General features: G+C 42.5%; 3 protein-coding genes across 3 annotated transcripts in view; all 3 read right to left on the bottom strand.

The window, feature by feature from the left end:
- Positions 1 to 298: 298 nt before the first annotated feature.
- Positions 299 to 3,313, bottom strand: LOC139342637 (gap junction delta-2 protein). The gene is made up of 2 exons (XM_070979848.1): positions 2,849 to 3,313; positions 299 to 2,136 (listed from the first exon to the last, which is right to left on the bottom strand). The coding sequence occupies exons 1-2, from the start codon at positions 2,917 to 2,919 to the stop codon at positions 1,293 to 1,295; spliced, it is 915 nt and encodes a 304-aa protein (XP_070835949.1). The 5' UTR covers positions 2,920 to 3,313; the 3' UTR covers positions 299 to 1,292.
- A 1,426-nt stretch (positions 3,314 to 4,739) lies between these two features.
- On the bottom strand, positions 4,740 to 7,552 carry LOC139341905 (actin, alpha cardiac muscle 1). Its single transcript, XM_070978619.1, has 7 exons — positions 7,521 to 7,552; positions 6,958 to 7,096; positions 6,377 to 6,701; positions 6,137 to 6,298; positions 5,721 to 5,912; positions 5,010 to 5,191; positions 4,740 to 4,927 (listed from the first exon to the last, which is right to left on the bottom strand). Exons 2-7 carry the CDS (start codon positions 7,084 to 7,086, stop codon positions 4,784 to 4,786), a joined length of 1,134 nt encoding a protein of 377 aa, XP_070834720.1. The 5' UTR covers positions 7,087 to 7,096; positions 7,521 to 7,552; the 3' UTR covers positions 4,740 to 4,783.
- Positions 7,553 to 22,278: 14,726 nt separating this feature from the next.
- Positions 22,279 to 23,013, bottom strand: part of aqr (aquarius intron-binding spliceosomal factor) — a 46,489-nt gene continuing 45,754 nt past the window's right edge. The window contains exon 36 of the mRNA XM_070979259.1: positions 22,279 to 22,750. Coding sequence (XP_070835360.1) covers positions 22,487 to 22,750 — 264 coding nt within the window. The 3' untranslated portion in view covers positions 22,279 to 22,486. The remainder of the gene's footprint in view (positions 22,751 to 23,013) is intronic.

Here is a 23,013-nt window from a genome sequence, read left to right as displayed (position 1 = left end):
AGTACTGCACCTCACACGGTTCTGGTGTACATGAATCCCACTTTTATTTTCCACAGAAAAAAAAGATGTTTGTTTCTTTTTTCTGGTCTGTTTCGGTTACATTTAAAACCATTCTATGAAAAACTGTAGCACCAGAGCAGATTTCTATTGCCCATTCTTTGATAAAAATGTCAATTTGTGCTATTTTTCAGTTTTTTTGATCAGCCTTGATTGGGGAGAGACATTTGCTTCTTGTATATAAAAAAAGACTAGCATTTAATTTCTTTTTCCAGTCATTTGCAAATTAAAACAGAGAAAATTGTTTATCTTCTTTTTTTAGGTTTTTTTTTTTTTTTTCATTTAAATCACAACAAATACATTTAAAGCAAATAAAAAAAACTGGGCGGCATTTAGCATAATCCAAGCAGGGAATCAGCTTTCATGATGATTATTATATATTTATATATTTATATGTATACATATATATCATGTTTATATACAAGTATGGCACTTGATTACACAAAAAGCAAGAGAACACTTCACAAATAAAAGCAGTGGGCGCTTTGGTGTGTCAGAAATTAAGGAAGTCACAGACGTTAGCGTTTGCAGCAAATTCACCAGATACTGTTTTGCAAGTCAGCTATAAAGCAATGGAATGGTTACATATGTTAAGGTCAGTGGTGCAACACAGGCAACAAAAAAACATGAATTACGCTGATGTATTTCAACTAGGTCGAACCATAGCCAGTAAGGATTTATATCTATGCATATAGAAATCTGGATGATAGATCTTTTTTTTCCCTTTAACCACTGTGTATGGTGCCAGTTAACTAGGTTGGTGCCAAAAATAGATGGAAAGGAACATGTCTTAAAAACACCGTCAGGTCAGTAGCACATTTTGGATAAGGTCAGGCCCTCCAGTGTTCACCTCTTAGTGCAATTTTTGCATTTACTCCCTTCAAGTACAACAGAACAGCCCGCAAAGAGTAAATATGTGAACACGTTAACACTGTCTCCATTTAGCATCTTACATAGAGTATAAACGTTACTAAAAAGTTGCATCAGTGCAATAATAAATAAGTCAACAAACGTGGGATCCACGTTTGCCATGACGTCCTTAAAAGACCAACAAATCAAAAAGAAAATCTGCCCACTCTTAAAGTCATGACACGAATTAGGCGTGCGGAGCTGTCCATCATGTGTCCATCATCACGTTTTTGTTATTCGTTTTTTGTTGTTGTTGTTGTTTTTTTCTTTTGTTTTGTTTTGTTTTGTTTTTTTTACATGTTGTCACCTCCTCCTCCCCATGTGTGCTACACGTAAGCAGAGTCACTGGACTGAGTGCGGCCGAAATTAGGCACACTCATCCTCGGCAAGTCCTTATTTCTGATTTCGTAAATGGACTTCCGCCGAGCCTGCACGCCCCGCACGGCCGTTTTGATTTTCCTCCACCCCAAGTGATTGAGTTCCGCCAGGTTCAACACCACACAAAACCCACTGACCGCGAACATGAAGACCAGGAACACTGTCTTCTCCGTGGGTCTGGAGACGTAGCACTCGACATCTTTGATGCAGGGGTAGCGATCACATTCGTACACCGACGGGACGTTGAATCCATACAAGAAATACTGACCCACCAAAAAGCCAATTTCCAGCGCGTTTCTGAAAACCACCTGGATGATGTAAAACCTGGAGATGCCCTCTTGTCGCCTCATTTTGGACTTTGTAGTTCTCATGGCCGAATTAGGGATCTCTTTGACTTCTAAGCAGTCCGGCTCGGCTTCTTTGGTGGAGTTCTCCGTGTTCTGAAGTACTCCATTAACAATGGTGTTCTTTATCTTTTTGCTCTCGTCTCGCTTCAGTGAATCTTGATCCTTATCTAGTGTCAGATAGACTGTTGAGTACCGCCGCTCCTTCTGCTTGGCCGACTGATGCACCGAGTACGTGATAAAACAAAGGCTCGGGGTGCACACCATGATGATCTGAAAAACCCAATATCTAATGTGTGAAATGGGGAATGCCTTGTCGTAGCATGCCTGGTTGCAGCCCGGTTGTAAGGTGTTACAAACAAACATGGTCTGCTCGTCATCATAGACAGTCTCTCCAACTATTGCTACGATTAGAATCCGGAAGATGACCACCACTGTTAGTAGGATCCTAAAAAGCAAGCAAACAAACAAACAATGTGAAAATGAGTGTAAATATGTGTGTTATGTGTGGCTCAGTTGTGCGCCGAAGCGCCGAGTCCAAATCTGGTGGAGTGCTGGATTTAGGGAGCTGTCCAGTGCTGAAGCAGGACGCTCTGGAGGATGATATGTGTTCGTGACTGTGTTCTTCTTATTCTGCGTGTCTCGACGTGTCTGTGTGGCGTGTGTTGTCTGATTTCATGGCCGAAATGACATGTAAGCGATCGACGTCGCTTTGACTGTACCTGTGTGCGCTTTGATCATGGAAAGATGCGATAACGCCGACACACTCTCTCTCTCTCTCTCTTGCTCTCTCAATCTCCTTCTGCCACCACTGACAGCACACACACCACCACTCAAACTCACCAACAATCGTCAGATAAGTGGATGGATGAAAACATGAAATGATATTTTGTTTGCGCTGTTTGCAGCACCGTTCCAGGTTCTGAAAAGACAGCTGTCAACTGATTTACTTAGCTGTCTCGTTGAGAGGGAGGGGGGAAAAAAAGGAAATCTGTGAAACAAGACAGAAAAATCCACAACACAGACACGAAGGACTGGGCACCATGCTACAGAAGATCCTTGAGGCACAAGACAGAAACGGGGGACTGGGAACCATGCTAAAGACGATCCTGGAGGCTGCTGCGATTCTTCGGTTGACCTTTTTTTTATTGTTTTCTTACCTTCCTATCATAGTAGAGTGCTGCTGGACAGCAGCCTCCAGGAGCCTCTCTAGTATAGTCCATTCCCCCATTTCTGAGCATCCGGAGAAGACTAGAGCACAACGGCACTCTGTTCAAATCCCTCCAAAAAAAAGCGCGTTATTTCCCGTCCTGCTTCTCTCTGACTCTCGTTGTTGTCAGTCTCCAAAGCGTCCGATTTTAGCTAAAAAATGCATCCGTCACGGGATGCTGCCGCCGTCCCCGTCTCTCTCCGTCTGTCTGCGCGCTATCTGGTTGGTTATGTGCTGAGCGCGCAGCGCCAGTGAACGTCCTGCTGTGTGTGCCGAGCGCTCCCACGACGTTGCCACACTTTTCCTTGTCATGGGAGTCTGAAGGGCTGATTACTATAAGCCCTCCTATTTTCGATCTTCAGATCAGGTTGATGGGCTGCGCGCTGCGTCTGGATGGAGGGAGGTTGGATTTAATGTCTTGCCAGCGTTAATCCGCCTTTAAGTAGTCTCCCCCCTCCCATGCGTCACGTACGCGCAGACAGGTCGATGGAGCGCAGCCAGCAGTACCAGTGCTTCTGATTTCCAATATTTCACTTTTGTTTATAGCGTGCGCCATTCAGTGGACACTGCTGTGGACAGCTGTGTCCAGAGTGTTCCAGCCTTTAATACCTTGAACATTTTTGCATGGGTGTTTCCACATGAGAATCAAACCCTGAGCCTTGGCTGTGTTGTTACCATGGGCGACAGAACCGCACGTGCACCACATATAACATCTTTACGGGACAAGGCTTGTGGACGCATCGTGTCTCGGGCACAGTGGTCAAGGTGACTTCTCTGTGTTTTCAACTTATCAGTGATATACAGGCTGCAATAGATATTTTTTTTTCCACACAGCCTATTGTTTTGGACGCCTATGTGTAAAACCTGTGGGAGTGTATGGCTTTAGAAATGGACCGCTCTTCCTTTCTTGGAGCGGATAGCCCACAGCCATCCCTCCCCATGTCGCAGGCTGCTGGCCCGGCTGGTAGAGCTGTTGTTTCCACCTCGGGCAAAGATGATGCTTTGGATACAGTGACAGAGTGAAAGTACCATCCGAGTTGCTAATCGCTTTACAAGCAACCTGCCTCTCTCTCTCTCTCTCTCTCTCTCTCTCTCTCTCTCTCTCTCTCTCTCCCTCTCTCTCTCCGTCTGTGAGAAGGTTTAAAAATAGAAACAAAATATGTGACCCCGCCCTATATATCGCTCTTAGATTTGATCAACTTTTGGCGTTGCATTGTGTGTGAACGCACAAATATTAAACCACTGTTATGTCCTAGTTGTTAATGCGATTGTCCTTTAAAAGTAAATAGGCTTCACTGTGGATTTACAGCGCAAACAGCCATAAGAAACGCTGTATAAGTATAAAAGAACAGATTTTGGTACCTACTTGGGAATATTTTTAACTTCATTGTTTTTGAAATAGTTGTTGTTGCTGGCTGCAGTACAAACTGAATGTATCCAGCAGTTTTACAGGGAGGCAGTGTGAGCTTTGTCCGACCTGGGAAAACGGGGATTACCGATCACGTGACAGCGGTGCTTTTACTGAAACTTTGTGCGGTTAATTTCTCATGAGGTGGCTTATCCTCTCCGCTCACTGTAATCTTTTCGGATTCAAATCTTTAATAACCTCTGCTCATCCATCACGTGACCAAAGGACAGAGCCTAGCTGCTTTCGAGAGACGGAGGGAGGAAGATTTTTTTTGTAGATCCTGAATCAGATCCTGATAAAACATCCTTATTTTTCAGAAAAGAAACACGCGTCTCCTGCAAGTCCCAGTTCTCGTTTATTTATAAACCTATACATATCCACATATAAATTGCACTTGAGTGTAAACAAAGCATTTGACGACAACACAAGAGTTCTGCACAGAAGGAGGGGGGAAGGGGAGGGGGGGCAGCCTGGCGCTTAGAAGCACTTCCTGTGGACGATGGAGGGTCCAGCCTCATCATACTCCTGTTTGCTGATCCACATCTGCTGGAAGGTGGACAGAGAGGCGAGGATGGAGCCGCCGATCCACACAGAGTACTTCCTCTCAGGGGGGGCGATGATCTAAACGCAAACACACGGGTTAATCTGGCCGCTGTGCTCACAGAAAATGCCCCAGTTGCGTTCAACAGTGAGTCAAAGTTACCTTAATCTTCATGGTGCTGGGGGCCAGAGCCGTGATCTCCTTCTGCATGCGGTCAGCGATACCAGGGTACATGGTGGTGCCGCCGGACAGGACGTTGTTGGCGTACAGGTCCTTGCGGATGTCAATGTCACACTTCATGATGCTGTTGTACGTGGTTTCGTGGATGCCAGCAGATTCCATTCCTGCACAAATAACAGCGGACAAGTTAGTGAGTTTTACCCCCCCGCAGCAACGTCTGACACCGCAGTCAGCTGTCGGAACAGGTGCTGAATGGACAGCTCCGCCAACAGCTGCGCGCTCCGCGGAACAAATGCGAACAATAAGAGCCTGCTTTAAATTACACGTGTCTATTTATCGGCCATGAAGTGGTAAAGCAGAGGGTGGATAAACTGTGACCTCCAGTTGGTGATCATGATTAGGCGGCCAGCCACTGATAAGAGCAATTAACACGTCTATTTTCAGAAAATAATCCGTTTATCCAACGTTTATTCTGTTATAATAAGACTTAGATCATGCGCGGCGTAGACTCTGGGCACATTGTGCCCTTCTTTGAACATTGTTTCACTGGTGCAAGTATTGGGATCATTTCATATTTTAGGCTAACTCTAATGATTAAATAACTATAGTAACACTAGGAAACCATTAAAACTAAAGTTCATTAGTGTCAGTACAGCTAACTCTTCTTCGACGTCTGCGCTCGCCTTTACGCACCAATGAAGGAGGGCTGGAAGAGGGTCTCGGGGCACCGGAAACGCTCGTTGCCGATGGTGATGACCTGACCGTCGGGCAACTCGTAGCTCTTCTCCAGGGACGAGGAGGAGGCGGCGGTGGCCATCTCATTCTCAAAGTCCAGAGCCACGTAGCACAACTTCTCCTTGATGTCACGCACGATCTCGCGCTCAGCTGGAGGGGATCAGATGTGTATGATGTCAGCCACGTGCATCAGTAAACATGTCAAAAAATATATGTCATGATAGTTATATGCGTGGAAAGTATTTGGACTTGCGTTAGTGTCTATTTTCTCCAAAACAAAGGACATTAGTTCCATTGAGTTACTCACTTTTTTCCCCTCTGTGTGCGTTTTAACCCAAGTTCGACATAAATGTGAATTAGCTGGCTGGACTCACCGGTTGTGACAAAAGAGTATCCACGTTCAGTCAGGATCTTCATGAGGTAATCTGTGAGGTCACGACCGGCCAAGTCGAGACGCATGATGGCGTGAGGAAGAGCGTAACCCTCATAGATGGGCACGTTATGGGTCACACCGTCACCGGAGTCCAGGACAATACCTGTTGGTGAATATGTAAAATATGACTTCATGTATTAACTCGTACAAAATCTCTTCGACGCCTGGGGAGTTGACATACCTGTGGTGCGTCCGGAAGCGTACAGGGACAGCACGGCCTGGATAGCCACGTACATTGCGGGGACATTGAAAGTCTCGAACATGATCTGGGTCATCTTCTCTCTGTTGGCCTTTGGGTTGAGGGGGGCCTCTGTCAGCAGGGTGGGGTGCTCCTCAGGGGCCACGCGCAGCTCGTTGTAGAAGGTGTGGTGCCAGATCTTCTCCATGTCGTCCCAGTTGGTGATGATGCCGTGCTCGATGGGGTACTTCAGGGTCAGGATGCCTCTTTTGCTCTGGGCCTCGTCGCCAACGTACGAGTCCTTCTGGCCCATACCAACCATGACGCCCTGGTAACAGGAAGGACCAGAAATTAGCGATATAGTGGACTCCTAATAATCGTCACAGAGCATCATAACTACTTTTATGTGCGGAATCAGACTTTGTTTGCAGGGGGAAAAAACTGTCTGTATTCCTGCGTAAATTTAGTGCGCAGTTACGCACGGTGGACCTGGCTTTCATCCATAGTGTGTTGTGTGTGATGTGAACAATTTAAAGTGATACTCCTGCTTAACATCTGTGGGGATTACGGAGAGTTTAGTTTACCTGGTGACGGGGGCGACCGACAATGGACGGAAACACGGCGCGTGGTGCGTCATCGCCGGCGAACCCAGCCTTCACCAGGCCGGAGCCGTTGTCACACACCAGGGCGGTAGTTTCTTCGTCGTCGCACATGGTGTCAGCTCTGAAACACACACGGGGGCGCGCACACACGCAAGCAAGCAGAGCACAATTAGATCTAGTCATGAAACACAACACACAAGATCGCTTGTTATGGACAATGAACCCAGGGAATGTTAGTTGATTATGCTAATATCAGATTCTATAGAAGTATATGTTGTAGAATGGGGTTAGTTGTACTGTGAAAGTACTTTTTTTTTTTTTTTTTTTTTAGTATTTAGCAACAACTATAATCCACAATCTGCAAAACAAAAGAAGCTGATGAGGCTGATGTGATGAGATGATCCGTTTTGGTTAGATGATGACATTGGTTACGCACAGGCTGAAGTCACTGTCATTGGTGTTAAAATCCTGTATCCATCGTCCTGGCTTAAATCCACTGGTTGGTATTTTTTAGTGATCCTTCAGTCAGCCGTGCAGGTACTCACCAGATCAGCACCAGGCACTGGATCTTGAGTGTGTAAACCAGGGGTGGCGAAATGTCATGTCGGACCAATTTATACCCTGACAAGTGTTTGGAAGAAGGGGCTGAGCTGTGTGACCCCTTCTCCATATTTGGTAGCCCATTGCCCTATTGACAACAGCCACTCCATGAATGGCATGATAAGTAGAGGGAACTCCCGCGCGGACATCTGTGCCTACCACCCAAGTATGGAGGACAGCGGTGAGGGCAGACAGACAATGACAGGCTTCCTTTTGATCTTTGTCCTATCAATAAATCATGATAATAAAACTATAAAACCTCACTGTGGCTGTGGAAGGCCTACTCTGATAAATAATAGTGACAATAGGAAAAAATTCTGCCGAATGTCATCATAATAATCCCTTAATATCAGTGTTTTAACAAAGAGAAACTTAATAAAACGGACACAGGACACAGTCAGTGGAACCAATGGATTTAAAACAGAAAGAGCAACATTTCTGGGGTCATTTATTAACCCAAGTCATATCTACTGTATCTGAACATCCAAACATGGGTCAGGTGACTTGTAAAATGAATAAATATCCACAGCTTTTTTGTTATTCTAAACAATACCTTTTTGGATTTGTTTAGTCTCTGTTGGAAAGTCTGTCTAGAAAGTTCTCTTAAACATATGAGTTGAGACTGGCAGGACGCATGTAGCTCCACAGGAACAAATGGAGAGAACACTTGTGCCACACAGCTGGTGTCAGCAGCTGTTTGACTCTATTAGAAGCTCCAAACGTCACATTTCAGAGGGGGAAGCCACTGCTGCAGACCAAACATTCCAGTTTCAGTACAGTGCGAGTGTGCCCCCCCCATTCAAAGCTAAAATTTCATGATGTCTGCACATATATTCAGAGGAAAACGCTTGCTGCTGGACTCACCATCTGGCAAATGAAAATGTTTTTGCAGATACATTCCTAGATTTCATTTACATAAAATCAATGCCTTTCCATAATTAAAATGAGCCGCATGGACGTTATTGATGTGGTGGCCATGCGACATGGTGTGTCCACATATGGAAATTTTAGAAATTATTAAAATTAATGCATCAGTCGTGCCCTCTTGATATTTCATTTGCATTTTTCACATTTATCGACTCCTTATAGAGAAATCCTAATGCAAACCAGACATATACTCAAACCTTTTCAGTGTCAGAAAATTCCAACTAGAACACACAACATGCAGTCAAAAATATAACAGGGAGAAATACTTCGGCCAAGTATAATATCAAAGGTTATCGCAGTGCATTGAATTTATTCTCTGTGGCATTTTCCTCCTCCTTTGTCTGAACATATACTGGTACCTCAAACACCAGCCACGAGTCCAGTAATTACCTTTTTATGTAATAAAAGTCAAGCTAATGTATTCTTCCGCATAAGAAACCTTTACAGATAAATCAAAAGAAATGTTGATACTATTTGTTGTTTCCCAACATCAAAACAATGAAGAAAAAAAGAACATCTCTTGTTGTGACACATGCCATATTCTTTCTTTATCCCTGCACTAAGGAAAGAACAAGGCATAGGAAATGACATTGCCGGTTTACTTGAAACAGACAGGGAGCGAGCTCTGAAGGCTGTGAAATAACATTGGCTAAGAGCAGTGGATGGTCCCACCACAAGGAGGACAAGACAAAAGGGCACAGCAAGCCATGAATCATATGCTGCTGTCACCCGACCCCGAGCCATAACCCTTCACTGTGTGACTCTTTGTTTTGGTCTTATGTAATGAATGGTAGGCTGTGGTCTGCTTTAAGCATCCTTTTGCCCCAGTATTCAAATAATGCTAACATTTCATGACCGCGACTTAGTGAAGTCTGTCTATGGAGAACAGAACTGTAAAGATCACGAGGGAAAGGTGGTCCACTACTTTCAACTTGAGTATGCCGTTTTGTGCCAAAATGCTAAACTCCTATAAAACGGTATTCCAGTGTTTGCCGCCATCCTTTCTCTGAGCACCCATGGGTGTGAAAAGGCTCATGCCAGCGCCTGGGTAAGACACAGAGACACTTGGAGGCTGCTCAAATAGTCTTGTAGTGTGACTTTCATTTTAGCTGTTGCTACTGAGATTAAATCATTGTGGCATGATCACCCCCCTCCTATCTACGACCCCTTAGGAGACCGTACTCATTACACAGCAGTAGAGATGAGATAATCAGGACAAAACTGTCCAGAACAAAAAATCTATTGATTTTTCTTTGGGAATTTCACATCATAAACAGAGAACAAACCCTTTTAAAGAACCCTGAGGGGAAGTCATTTGCCTGATGCAGGCAAGGTTTTGTGCCTAAATCAATAATGTGCACATACATAGGAATGTCCCCACGCTGGATTGTAGCATTTGAGCTGTTCATCAAAAACACGCTCAATACAAATGGTCTGAAAGCACTTTGTTCTCTCCAACATGCCGCATTTATCTGTGTTGGGCGTCCGGGGCCATTTAAAGGTCACAGCAGAGAGAAGACATATTGCTCAGTGAAAAAAATTGGGCGTCCTCTCTCTGGCCTGTGCTCTGAATACTGAGTGACAAGCTGCTGGCTTATGTTAAAGTCTTCTGCCATGGGTACCTCAAAAGAGCACAGAGCTTGGATCACTGTCAGTGTGGCTGCAGTCATATAGCAAACATTTGCTCTTTCATTACCGCTGATACTTTGGATAGTGAGTCTCACTTTCCTAGTTTCTCTACTTTTCTGAACATCTGTTATGTAATAGGCTCATGGGCAACATGTGTCAGGTCTGCACTGGAGAGACTCTCGGAAAATAAATTCTAATTTTGGGAAAACAGTTACAGATTTACAAGCTGGTGCAGCTCAAAATGAAAGTTTGTTTATGTTTGTTATCTGACTGCAACATGATGAAATTCATTAAACCAAAATGCAACAGCATCAGTGTACAAGTATATGCCAATGATCAAACGTGCGAAGGAAATATATCACATTTAAAATTAATTAGAAACAGAATGTTTCTCAAACAAATTAGGCCGCAATTATGTATCATTCATATCATTTGTTAAGGCTACAAAATGTCTGAAAATAGTAAAAAAAAAAAAAAAAAATGCCCATCACGAACTCCCAGAATGCAAGGTGATGTCTTCAAATCTTTGCCCAGTTCACAGTTAAAAACCCAGAAATTCAAAGACTGAAGACACCCTGTGCACAGCAGTGCTTCTCTCCGGGTGCCAGCTGGTGCAGGGTAAACCACAGTGAACCAAAAAGTTGATATTCCAGCGCACACCAGGACACTTTAGCATTATTAACAGATTGTATTAAAAACAAAAAGGACTAAACTACGCATTTCGCATGTTGCTTCCTCAGATTCGCTCTGTGCTTGGTTGCCATCAGGTGTGCCTTTAAGATCAGGTGCAGATTCGCAGAGAATCCAACAGGTTTGCATTCCCCAATGCAAACACACTTCAAAAGTCAACAATAACAGGCAGCAGCAACTACAATTCTAACGTACAAAAGTTGATAGAAATATGATATCTCCATTAGATATTACAGTGCAAGTACAAGTACAAAATCTGGCTATTTCCTTTGTAGTACTGTAGAGGATCAGTAGATCCAGAATACACACATTTCATGATGTGCCATAAAATAATCATAGATTAAGGCATGCGTGAATATCCTCACAGCAAGATACATAGCAAAAAGTTGAATGCTATACAAAATACATAATACAATATACATTATATATACTGTATAATGTAAACTCCACTCAGGTGACTAAAACTCCCAAATTCCTCCCAAAGGACATGACTTCAGAGTCCTCCGTGGTAGCTACGGTCTAACTGTAACTCTTACTAAACTGTAACTGAGACGACTAAATGACCCAACCTCCAACCCTCAACAAAAACAAGAAAAAAAACCTTCCTCGTTAGGAAACTAGACACCAGGAAAAAGCTCAGGCCCACTTCCATTTCCTCACAGAGCTGTTTAACAGTGTACCCACTCCACCTCGTGTGTTTGAGTGTGTGCGTGAGGGTGAAATTACAGAGCAATATGTGGTTAATTGAATGGGGAGGCCAACACTTATCCTCTGTCTCTCTCTGCATGTCCTTGCAGCCAGTAGGAGGAGGCTTTTCTTCCAGAGCCAGACCCCAATGAAAAATTCACCAGCCTCTCTCTCTCTCTCTCTCTCTCTCTCTCTCTCTCTCTCTCTCTCTCTCTCTCTCTCTCTCTCTCTCTCTCTCTCTCTCTCTCTCTCTCTCTCAGCTTGGCTTCGAGGCCTGTCGCCTGCTGTACCCTCTGCCAAGACTTCTGGGAGGAAAAACAGAGAAAGTTGAATTAAAATTGGGCAATTTTTTTTGGCAAGTGGCTCATATCCTCAGGATGTTTTGGAAGCAGAACTGGGTGGACAGAAAAAAAAAAAAAAAGCAATCTAACTAGGTCTCATATGACACTCGAATAAATATTGCAATACACGTTCGGGCACTGGCCATTTTTCCTTTTCTTTTTAATGAATGTGTCTCAGATTATGACTCTCATTTAGAAGAATGAGTGAGGTTTTGTCACTGTGTGCGTCAGTCAACAGTGAGGGGAGAAAATAAGGTTAAAAAGCGCTTTGGATTGGAAATGAAATATTCATGAGTCAAATTTGAATAAGCTACAAAATAGACAGCTACCCAGATTTGTAGGTAGGCTGCTCAGCAAGGGTATTTTGGTTCGTCTTTAGAGGGGTCCCTAAGTATTGAATCCTGAGCTATTTCGGTGGTGGCTGAGAGTGTCAAAACTGATAGGAAAGCTTGTTAGTTTTTAGGCAAAGTACCCAAACACCTCGCCTAGAAGAAGTTCAGTTAAATAGGCTTTTGCTCTCTGATAGTGTTGCATATATTCACACTGTTTAATTGAGCTTCTAAAGCAATGATACATTAGTAATTCAAATATTTTGCAATATGCATCCCCCTATCTGTTTCAGGGATGCTGTTATGAAGCCTAATCTGCTCCAGCCTCAAAAGAGAATCCTCCCTTTTGGATCAATAAAGTGTTGTGTCAAGTGTTGCGCATTTTGACCCCAGTAATTGAAGAAAAGTAGCTCAGCTGTACACCCATGTGCCATTTGGTTGCTGCTCTGTTGCACATCCGCATGACCCCCGTCTGCTCCTCTGTGGTTCTGTCTCTGTTTGTCTCACCAGCTTCAAAAGTGTGTTCAAGATAAAAGTTTGATGTGAATTTATCGGAAAGGTAACCTTTGATATTTTGAAAAAGTAACCTGAGAGTCTGTGGGCTACTTTCACATTTTAAGAGTTTTACCAGTCAACAAACATCTCCAATGGTGGAAGATCATGTCAAAGTAAAAGTAATACTACAGTAATATCAAAATATTGAATTGAAAGCCTTAAGCACATAATTATCAATAGCCAAATGTATTGTTAATGTTAAAAATAAAAGTACTCATTATGTAAAATAGCCCTTTTCATTGTGTTATATAGAATTATTGTTACCTTTGCATTAATGCATGAGCAACATTTTTGTTGTTTTTGGTAATTTTTAATATATTCTTAAATTATTGGCAATAATCTTTTAATCAGGAAACAAAATTTAAATTCCAGATTCCAGATGTTTTTTCAAACAGTGCATCTCATTTAAAAGATGCATGTGTTTTATAGGAGAAGAGAAAAATGATGAAACCCAGCAATAAATTAAACATTGATGAATGCTTTCCTATAAAAGAGAGTTTTAAGGAGGGATTTAAATGACGTTAATGATGTAGCCTGTTTGATCCCCACAGTCCAGAGCCTCTAACAGAAAAGCCTTGCTCACAAGCCGGGATGTAGGAATAACCAGCAGAGCATCCACAGATCTGAGAACACAGAGTGAGCCAATAAATCCTTGATAGAATTTGGAATAAGGCCATTTAATGCTTGAAAAGTGATCAGTTGAATTTTAAAATCAATAAGTAGCATAAGTTGTAAGTTGGCTGGCATCAGAGTAATGTTCAGTGCAGCAGTAAAAAGTACCTCAAAACTCTATTTAATCACAGTACTGGAATAGATCATAGAGCTGATTCATGGCCTCTTCAATGAGGCTAAAGGGGACTGTTGACACTTGACTTTAAGATTAATGAACAAGTTCCTGCGAGAGAGTCTTTAAAAAAAAATCAAAACAGCTGAAAATAAAACCTTTCATGTCAACTTTTTTTTCATAAAAGGATCAACTTCTGGGAGCGACATTACCGCTGGCCTCAAAGCTCAACAAAGCTCTACTGAAGCAAAGCAAACTGACCCCAGCAGCAGCAGCGATGCAGCCAAAGGTGACTTAAGGTCACTAAATTAGTATGTGCTGGACGAAAATGGTAATTTACCATGATATTCCTCTAAAATGTTTGGTCAAGCACAAGCGCTCCCCCCTCTATTTGTCATGATAGCTCAGAGCACACTTGGTTGAGTCATGGGGTTGAAACTAAGAACTAGCCTCAAAGAAATGGAATTAAACATTGCCTGATCTCCCTCCGAGAGCCGGGATGGTACAACAGCACGGACCTAACTTGACTTAAGGTCAAAGTTAAAGCTCCACGGCAGTTGATCTCAGAGACAAAAATGGGACAGAGAGCACGGAGGACATGAGAACAGGCAACAGGAACAGCACGCGAATAACAGCAAAGAACAAAAAACAGTTGCAAACGTGTAATGGCTCAAAGAAATAGTTTGACATTTTGGGAAATGCATTTATTTGCTGTCTTGCAGAGAGTCAGGTGAGAAGAGACGGTAGCTCAGCATAAAGACTGGAAACAAGGGGAAACAACTAGCCTGGTATCAACTAGCACCTCTAATACTCATTATCTAACACAATGTATATTATTTAACCCCAAGTCATCATTTTTATGGATTAAAGGAGAGGGTTACCGTGTGTCCTGGAAAACCTTCAACAGTCATGGACACAAAATTTTTTTCAAAATTTTACAAAAATTTTACAGAAAGTAAAATGTCCTGTAAGAGTCTTGTGTTGTCCGGTAAAATAATTTCAAATCCTGCTATTTTCCTCCAGCTGTGAATGAGCTAGTGGTCTATCAGAGCTGCCATGTGAAAGGGCTGAGTTATGTTCAGGATCATATTAATGTTAAAATGGTAGTTTATGGAGTATTTTGAATCGGCTGTTTTTGTTTATGCAGTGGAAACAGTGTGAACAGAGCCCCAAGTCATGTCACATGGTAGCACTTAAGTGTCCCAGACTCTGAATAATGTAAATTAGACAACATTATCCTTCAAATATGAATATCAGTCCCTGCTGGCTGCAAACTGTGGTAGTTCTTCTTCTTCTTCTTCTTCTTCTTCTTCTTCTTCTTCTTCTTCTTCTTCTCTGCTTGTTTTAAGTGGTTGAATGAAGTTAAATTGGTTAGCATGTGTGGCTCCGTAGCATTGCCGATAGAGCTGGATCATAATGAATGGGAAGCCGGGGTTGAATCAATGTGTGTGAGTCAAACACCAGCTAAATGCTGGCTGCTGTTCTACTTTACCAGTATTGTCTCTTCAAAAGCTGCATTGTTAATGTAAAATGGACCATAACATGACATGAAATACTAAACTTCTGTGGCGGTGGCTCACAGTGGGTGTGATTAGTCTCATTATAGATGGTCAGTGGCAGCTAATAATCCAAACTCTACCTTTGAATCATACATTAGGTATAAAAGCTCAGTCTAGATTTGTCACTATAAAAATTGTAGCTATTATTTGTGTTATTGGTGTTCAGGCAGTGGCATTTAATGTAATTCATAAGAAAAATGGATTCAGGCTGTAAATTAATAATAATGAGAATGATAGATTTTATTTGCGTAGCACTTAGCAAAGCACTTGGGCTTTCCAAATAAAATACAATGACAGAATACTGTAAATATATAAATATAATACTGTTTAAACAGAGCAGTAAAATAAAGCAAGAAAAGAAAACTGGAAGAGGAGATAGTGGTCAAAGTAGTGACATTATAACATCTCTGTTATGCCCAAATAATGTCCTGGAAAAGACCTGGAAACAGTAGGAATCCTCAATAAAATCTACCTTAACTTAACCACATTAGGTGCTTCCCCTGTTTCCAGTCTTTATGTCAAGCTAAGCTAACACTATGCTGACCCCAGGTTCATATTTAACATGCGAGTACGAGAGTGGTATCAATCTTCTAATCTAAACTCAGCGAGAATAAGCACATTCCCACAAAGTTAAACACTTCCTTTCAAGACAAATACTGAAAATCAAGTTTGCCCCCTGACAATAGATTAAGTGAAGCTAAAATCATGACCTTTTCAAATGTATTTATTCATTTGTTGAACACGCATACGTGACACCCAATGAAGAGACAGATATACAGACACAAGAAATAGTCAGCATCACAATGAACAGAATCAATCAGCAACCAATAAAAAGTAGCGTATCATTAGAAAGGAAACCTTGAAAATCATTGTATCATCAATCATTACGTGGATGTATGTGTAATACTAATCTAATGACATAATAAATAATACAATATAGAATAATATATAATGGCAATAAATCAGTCTCTGGACATTTTCATGCCTCAGTGACAGCGGTGGCCTGAGGCGTCATGTTTTCAGGTTGTCCTCACGTCCGTCCCATCATCACGAACACGAAATGCCTTCAGGCAGTTTCTTTTCATCTGGAACGAAGAATTGGACTGATTAGATTTGGTGGTCAAAGGTCAAAGGTCACTGTCACTTTGCAAAATACATTTTTTTTGAAGCGATGATATTTTGTATCCAAAAGGTCAAAGGTCACTTTCACTGTGACGTCATGATGTTGTTCAAAAGCACTTTTCTGTCCGTTTTTCAACTCCATAACTCAGGATCAGAAGGCAGACTGTGACCATGTTTCACGTTTGGTCAGGTACTGTATTGGTGACACTAATCTTGGCTTCTCACCTTGAAACTGTGCTGATTGTTTAGATCTTCAGTGCTGCGGTGTGAAGATGTGTGTGAAGCATTGATGTTGTACAATCTGTAGCTTTTTTGCAGCAACATCCATATTTGAAGCCTTGTAGTCGACCACAGGCTCATTGGTTCTGCTGATACTGAGCTTCAAGTTATTGTTGCAGCGTGCGATGAAGCACTCTGTCAGTCCTCTGAAGCCGGCATGTTTCTCAATGAGGATTATTCACTGGAATCATACATGTCAGTATAGTGATATCTTCCTTTTCTTAGCAGTAAATCTTCAAACATATATTAAATGAATCTGGACAGACAGCACATAATCATAAGCCAGTTCTAGTTACACACTGAGCACATTTACTTCGATACTTTAAGTACATGCAGAGTTCTTACTAGTAACAGAGTGTTTTTGCAGTGAGGTCTTATTGTCTAACTGAAGATGAATACTTCCTCCACCGCTGGTTGTTACTATCATCACTGCAGCAGTTCTTTCCATGCAAAAAGTAGAATTTTTCTGAAATAGTTCATCTCGCATCTTCGATAATTTGCCTTCTGCACCCTTCTGATAGACCGCTGTGCAATGAACCTGCTCTTGTCTTGATGCATTTACAATACTGGTGTGGAAAAGTTTCACATTCAAAGCTCCTCGCTGAGAACTTTTCACCCTTGCCTCGGGGTGCTGCCTTTCAAAATTCAATAACTTACTCAGGCATGAAACCCACAATGTCAAAACTTCAGTGCAGCCATCCGACACTTTGAGCCACTGGATCGTACTTCTTCAGAGCTTTTTTTTTTGTCAAAACTTTTCAATCTTTACTTAAGATGTTTGCTTTCAAAGGTTGCCGTCTAGGAGTGGAAGAAGATGCCTGAATCTTGAATCAATAACCTCAAAACTTTCACAACAAGTTTACTCGTTAAGCCCGTACTCAGTCTCAAAGGACCTCATGAGACCGTCATCACTGGAGGTTCCATATTTGATTTGCAGTCCGTCTCCCAGAGTTAGCAGCTGTCTCACACTTTAAGCCACGAAGTCACATTACTTTCACACTTTTCCTCTGAGTGTTTTTCACTCTTTGGCTGACTGTTGACAGAAGCACTCGGCGGGTCGTGCCTTCACCATCGTCAGATCGGACCTGTGGTTGCAGATAGCAGATTGGTAATATCTTTTTTGCATGCTTCTGATTGGCCAACATGGCTTTGTAGTTAGGGTTATATCACTGCCTGTTGGTTTGACTCTTGACAGCGCTTCAGTTGTGTTTTTGTGAGGCCTTCTGACATCACTCCTCTGAAAACATCTTAGTTTATTGTGTTTTTTGTGTATTTATACCCGGAACTTAAACTTGGAAGTGTTGACCTTTTCTATCCCCCTCAATGAAGTAACAGTTTGTCTTTTAGAGAGTAATATCATATTACAGAAAGTCAGTGTTTTGCTGTTTGAACAGGTATATTGAAAGTTAAAAATTCAGTTTTAATGAACCAAAAAGTTTGAACACTAGATGAAATCCTCCACATTTAATAGAGGAAGAATATGTTATTATAATCCAAAGTAATCAACAAGCAAACATTTATCTGCAGTGATTTCATTAAAATTAATTGAATTTTCACCCTCAACCAGAATGACTGGATTACAGACTTTAAAGCTGCAGTAGTCAATATTTTTATGGTCACAATGAATCAAATGATTCTGTGAAAGGGGTCCTTCATAGCGACAAACCCACAGAAAATTAGCACGCAAGTTTGACTTAGCTGGAGAGGATGTTTTAGCATTTTACAGCTCATTACAGCAACACAGCAACGTTACTGTTTGATTCAGTCTTACAGCATTTATAAACCGTGTTTCAAAAGCAGTAAAAAAAAAAAAAAAAACACCACCATAAAATCAGCACCAAATAACACGGACAAGGCCAGCGGCTAGCTGGTGAACGCGGTGGAGCATTTAGCAGCTAAAGAGAGCTAAAGTGAGATGTTTCCCTCTGTAGTTGGTGGAGACTAAAACTGAGCAAAAGAGTGAAGCTTGGACTTAGATTCATCAAATGGTCAAAAAGTTAACTCCTAGTGAGTGATGATATTGCTCATTGTCTGTGTAAACCGACAAATATTTGCTAACATGCTTGCTGCTTCAACTTTATATAGTCATGCATTAATATGAGTGTCTGTGTCTCAGAAGTCTCTCCCTGACTTCCGTTTAATTCGTGTTGGGATAAGCTGCCAACCCGATGACCTGAAGTAGGAGACTGTAGGTAAACAAAATTATTGAAGGAAAGCCGAAATTCATAGGTTCCTATCTCCAGCCTCTTTATCTCAATACTTACCTTCACCTTAAAATGTCTCGACATGGATTTTCCTCCAAATACTGTACACAATAAGTCAGCCGACAAACACAGAGGGCAACTTCAAAGCACTTTTAATCGCATTAAAAGTTTCCATACAGTCATTTACAAGTCTAAGCATTTCCATTGTTAAATCACCATTTTCATTCTTATCTTCTCTATGCAGTGTCACCATGAATTAAACAGCAAACACAGACCATGAACACAAAGCCTATTTCCGTGCTGAAAAACCCGTATAAATTTGAAATCCATGGTTAATTACGTGTTAACAGAATGAGTGGAATCCATTTTCCAGACCTTCCGGACCTTTTTGTTACGCAAGTTGCTGAGTAGTTTCTCACTGTACTGAGTGCCAATCATCTCCGGATATCTCCGCTTAAAACAGAATTTTACATTTGTCCTCAAAGTGAAGGCTTTTCTCTGCAGCCTTCGATCTCTGGTCCTGATCACTCAGGGTGGATCTCAGCACAAAGGCTTGCTGTGCCTCATGTTATTGGCGCAGGTTCGGCCCAGGTTGGCCCCCTCCAAGAGCAGATCAGAGAGTCGGTCCAGCCCGAGGCAGGTGGTAAGGGGGCTGATGAGGCCGTAGAGACCCCCTAAGGTGATGCTGAGGGGCCAGCCAATGCACAGCAGAACCACCAGCCAGATGAGGCACCAGAAACACGAACCGCAAGTGGCCATCCTAGTCTGGGAGGAAGAGAAGAAGATGAGAGCGGCTAATCAAAGTGGACATTAGCATGCTTTGCAAAGCCAAATGCTTCCACTCGAGTTAAGCAGACACGGAGCAATAACTGAGCACTTTAGGACCGTCACTGACAGTACGCCAGTCTCGACAATAGCATCAGAGTGTGTTCCTGTGAGCGGCCGGGCCTCCTCAGTGATGATGGGAGATTATCAGATTGAAACGTGCCCTGTTGATGATCTGGATGTACTTGTCAGGATTAGGCAGTGGCCTTGACAAAGCACGATAAGCTGGCAACCTCAAGCAGTAGCCGCCAGGCCTGTCTGCCCGTTGAGGTCAACAGGCCGCCCACTTACACGGTGTTGAAGACCGGCGCTGGCACATTAGTCACCCGCTAATAGCAGATCAGCAGAGATCATGCATAACTTTGGTAATGAGCATTACTTTATCTGTCAGCGCTGATAACAGCGGCCAGGAGTATGATGCACTGCTATTCCGAGCTATAAAAATGCCGGTTGTTTTATCCGTGATGAAAAACTGCTAATTGGAAGGCTGTGTGATGTGTGAACTCTCCTACCTGATGATTTATGCAAAGTATAGTGGCAGACATATGTGGAGACTTTGGCTACAGTGGAATTTTATGTTTCCAAGAAATGCAATATTAAGCAGGAGGAGCCTTTTTTTGTGTGTGTATGTGTGTGTTTTGAAATCTGCCAGAAAAATCTGCCCTGAGGCCCAGCCTTGAAGTTGAGATTGTACAACTGGTTTTGTGAGTGTGAAAGTGTTGTGTGCTGTCAGACTGATTCCATAAGTCTGTTCTGGCTTTAAGACACAATGGTCAGATCCTTCCCCCTGCAGGCACCACTGTCTTGACTCTATGTAATGTGTAATTTCCTGTTGTGACACTGCTGTCACGTAGGGTTGGGCAATAAACTACACATTCAACACGAGCGTGTCCCACGGTGGATCCCGTGCTTTTGGGAAACGCCTTCACATTAAAAAGAGAGGAAAAAAAACAACACATCAGCCACTAAAATTATTCTTAGGGAAGAATAACTTTGCACAACCAGGACAACTGGACTCTGACCTCTGTCGCTGCCTCAAACCTCACATAAAACACTCGCTCTCTCTGCTGTGCTTCCCTCAAATTCCTCTTGAACCTTGTATTTCTTGTTTTTGCACTGTTACATTTGATTGCAAGCCCCTTTAAATAACTAAAAAAAAAATAGTTTGTATATTTTGCATATATACATAATGTTTTGCAGCACAACGAAGCATTTTTATGTAGCAGATTACAAATACAATAGATACCATCAGTGCTCACGACCAAATTAAGAGTTTAACTGCATGCTGTTAGTCTCTGTGACAGCCCGTAGCCAAGGTTAGAGGTGAGAGCTTTACAAAGTAACTATTAACCTAATGAATACCTGTCGTGTGAGTATAAAAGACATGTTCACCTTCAGCAGAGAAACGTTCTGGAGGAACCGAGCTCCTGATCTCCCTCTTGCTTGCAGCTATTTCTTCCAGCCTGCCAGATTCTGCTCGAGAAATGTTGTGTGTGAGCGGTAGTCACTTCCCACCAGTTAGCTCTAATTTACCACAACAAGGCACCACAGGCAACTGAATTCTCAAGAGGCCAGCTGGGAGAATACAGAAAGTTAGTAAATGGATGGCTTAGGGGGAAGGAGGACATTGCACAATGCAGACATTCATGTGACTCAGGAAAAAGTATGCTTGCTGTCATGGGTTTGTAGAGCAATAATTAGTAAAATATGTGATAGGACACCATGCATGTGTTATTGCTCCATAAAAGAGTATTGCGGGAATTTTCATCCCTACAGTACAAATCATGAGATATTTCAGCGTCATGTGCTACTGTATCTTGGTCTTTGTTTTGTGGGCTCTGTGCCAAAACTGTGTAATTCAGTAGGTACAGCCTCAGCCGACAGATTATCTCCCTTATCTAACCTCCCGTTCTAATCCTCTCCTCAGCTGACAGAAAGGCATAGCCTACTACTCCAAAACACTCACTTCCACCCGGAGTGCCTTGCTCTCAGAGATGGAAAAAGAGACAAAACATGGTTCCACACTTGACTGAATGCAGAAAATATGTCTCTGCACATCTATCAACACATGGTTCTCCATCAGGTCTTTTTGACCGGCCCAGGCAAGAGCAGCTGTGCAGCTGACCTGTTCTCTCAGCCTGCCTGAGGTATGATGTAACAACAACCAACCTCTGGTGCATGATAATGAATGAATTTCCAGTCTGTGTTTTTGCCTGCAGGGCTGTGGACTGTGTTAACCTCTTCATTTTAAGTGGGTTTATGTTGAAATTACCAAGACCTGGTTCTGAACTCGGCTTTTGAAAGGCTGTTTTGACGTCAACGCAAATTTTAAGCCTCAAATTATTTGCTTGAATTTGGTTGTGAAACCTCAACCCCGATGCCGCTGATCTGCAAAGCGCTGTGCTGTTAGTACTCCACACAAAGTTATGAATGGCAGAGGATTTTAAGGCTTGCTGGTTGAGTGACTGTGTACATCCAGAGGGCGAGTTGAAATCCCCCAGCATGCACACTGGCCCTTGGGTGAAGTGACTGACCTACAAATGCAGCTTAGTTGCAGCTTGTGTAGCTGGTATAGGCTGAGCCAATCAGATTTCAGTTGTGCTTTAAGCACAGGAGGGAAGCAGATGAATGGATAGAAGTATCATGACAGAGAGATACAAGGCTTAAACATGTCTGTCAATGTGTGCATGTGAAAAGGATGCAGATTAGAGCCTCTAAAAGAGTATTATAAGCTCTGGTAGGTGCACTCATAGTAAAAGATGTCACAAACAATGAAGGATTTCCATTTTTTTAATACAAAAGTACTGATGGTTACAAAATCGAATGTTCTAGAAAAATGAAACATACATTAACGCTGGGATTTCCTTTGAGTAGAGAACAAATGCAACATCACTGACTCCCCACTCATCTTATCTTAAGGGACAGTCCACTTGGTCCCCTAAATAACCGAGGCCCTGAATTAGTCCCCCGTGTGGACATTCTACTGCTCTTTCTCCCCTCCGCTGTCCTCTCCGTCACTGTCGCTGTCTCTGCCGGGATGCTCTGGCATCTTAGCGTGCTCCGCTGTGTCTTGATTTTCTTTCATCTCACTGGTGTCCTCTGAGTTTGGCTTCGAGTTTGCCTCTCCTCCTGGGGTTTCCTGCTCCATGGGGCTTTCTTCCTGCGCTTCCCCAGCGCTCGCTGCCGCTTTCTCGGCCACAGCATCTGTCTTGGTTTGCGGAGGCAGGCTCAGGTTGTGCTGTTGCTGGTCAGAAGGAAAAAAAAAGAAAGAAAAAGATTCAAAATGTGAAGAAAGAATATTTCCACCTGTAATTTAATACTGGGATGTAGTCTGTTAAAAACACAATATAAGAGAGAATATGTGGCACTGAATGCAGAGTAAAAATCATCTGAACTCCACTCTTAATATGCTTGGCTTGTGGCCTGTTAATTCTCTGCATGCTAAACTACAACAATTCTCTTCCATCTGACCTATTTACTGTGCTGCAGTGAAGTTTAAAGGTTGAA

Source organism: Chaetodon trifascialis, chromosome 14, assembly GCF_039877785.1.
Source record: "Chaetodon trifascialis isolate fChaTrf1 chromosome 14, fChaTrf1.hap1, whole genome shotgun sequence".
Lineage (NCBI taxonomy): Eukaryota > Metazoa > Chordata > Actinopteri > Chaetodontiformes > Chaetodontidae > Chaetodon > Chaetodon trifascialis.
The sequence above is the reverse complement of the archived record's forward strand: the minus strand, read 5'-3'. Positions and strand labels throughout refer to the sequence as shown.

Coding starts and splice junctions, on each gene's coding strand:
- LOC139342637 (XM_070979848.1), bottom strand. CDS start 2,919: ATGGGGGAATGGACTATACTAGAGAGGCTCCTGGAGGCTGCTGTCCAG. Junction 2,137..2,848: donor CACTCTACTATGATAGGAAG/GTAAGAAAACAA, acceptor CTTGCTTTTTAG/GATCCTACTAACAGTGGTGG.
- LOC139341905 (XM_070978619.1), bottom strand. CDS start 7,086: ATGTGCGACGACGAAGAAACTACCGCCCTGGTGTGTGACAACGGCTCC. Junction 6,702..6,957: donor TCGGTCGCCCCCGTCACCAG/GTAAACTAAACT, acceptor TCCTGTTACCAG/GGCGTCATGGTTGGTATGGG. Junction 5,913..6,136: donor ATACTCTTTTGTCACAACCG/GTGAGTCCAGCC, acceptor GATCCCCTCCAG/CTGAGCGCGAGATCGTGCGT.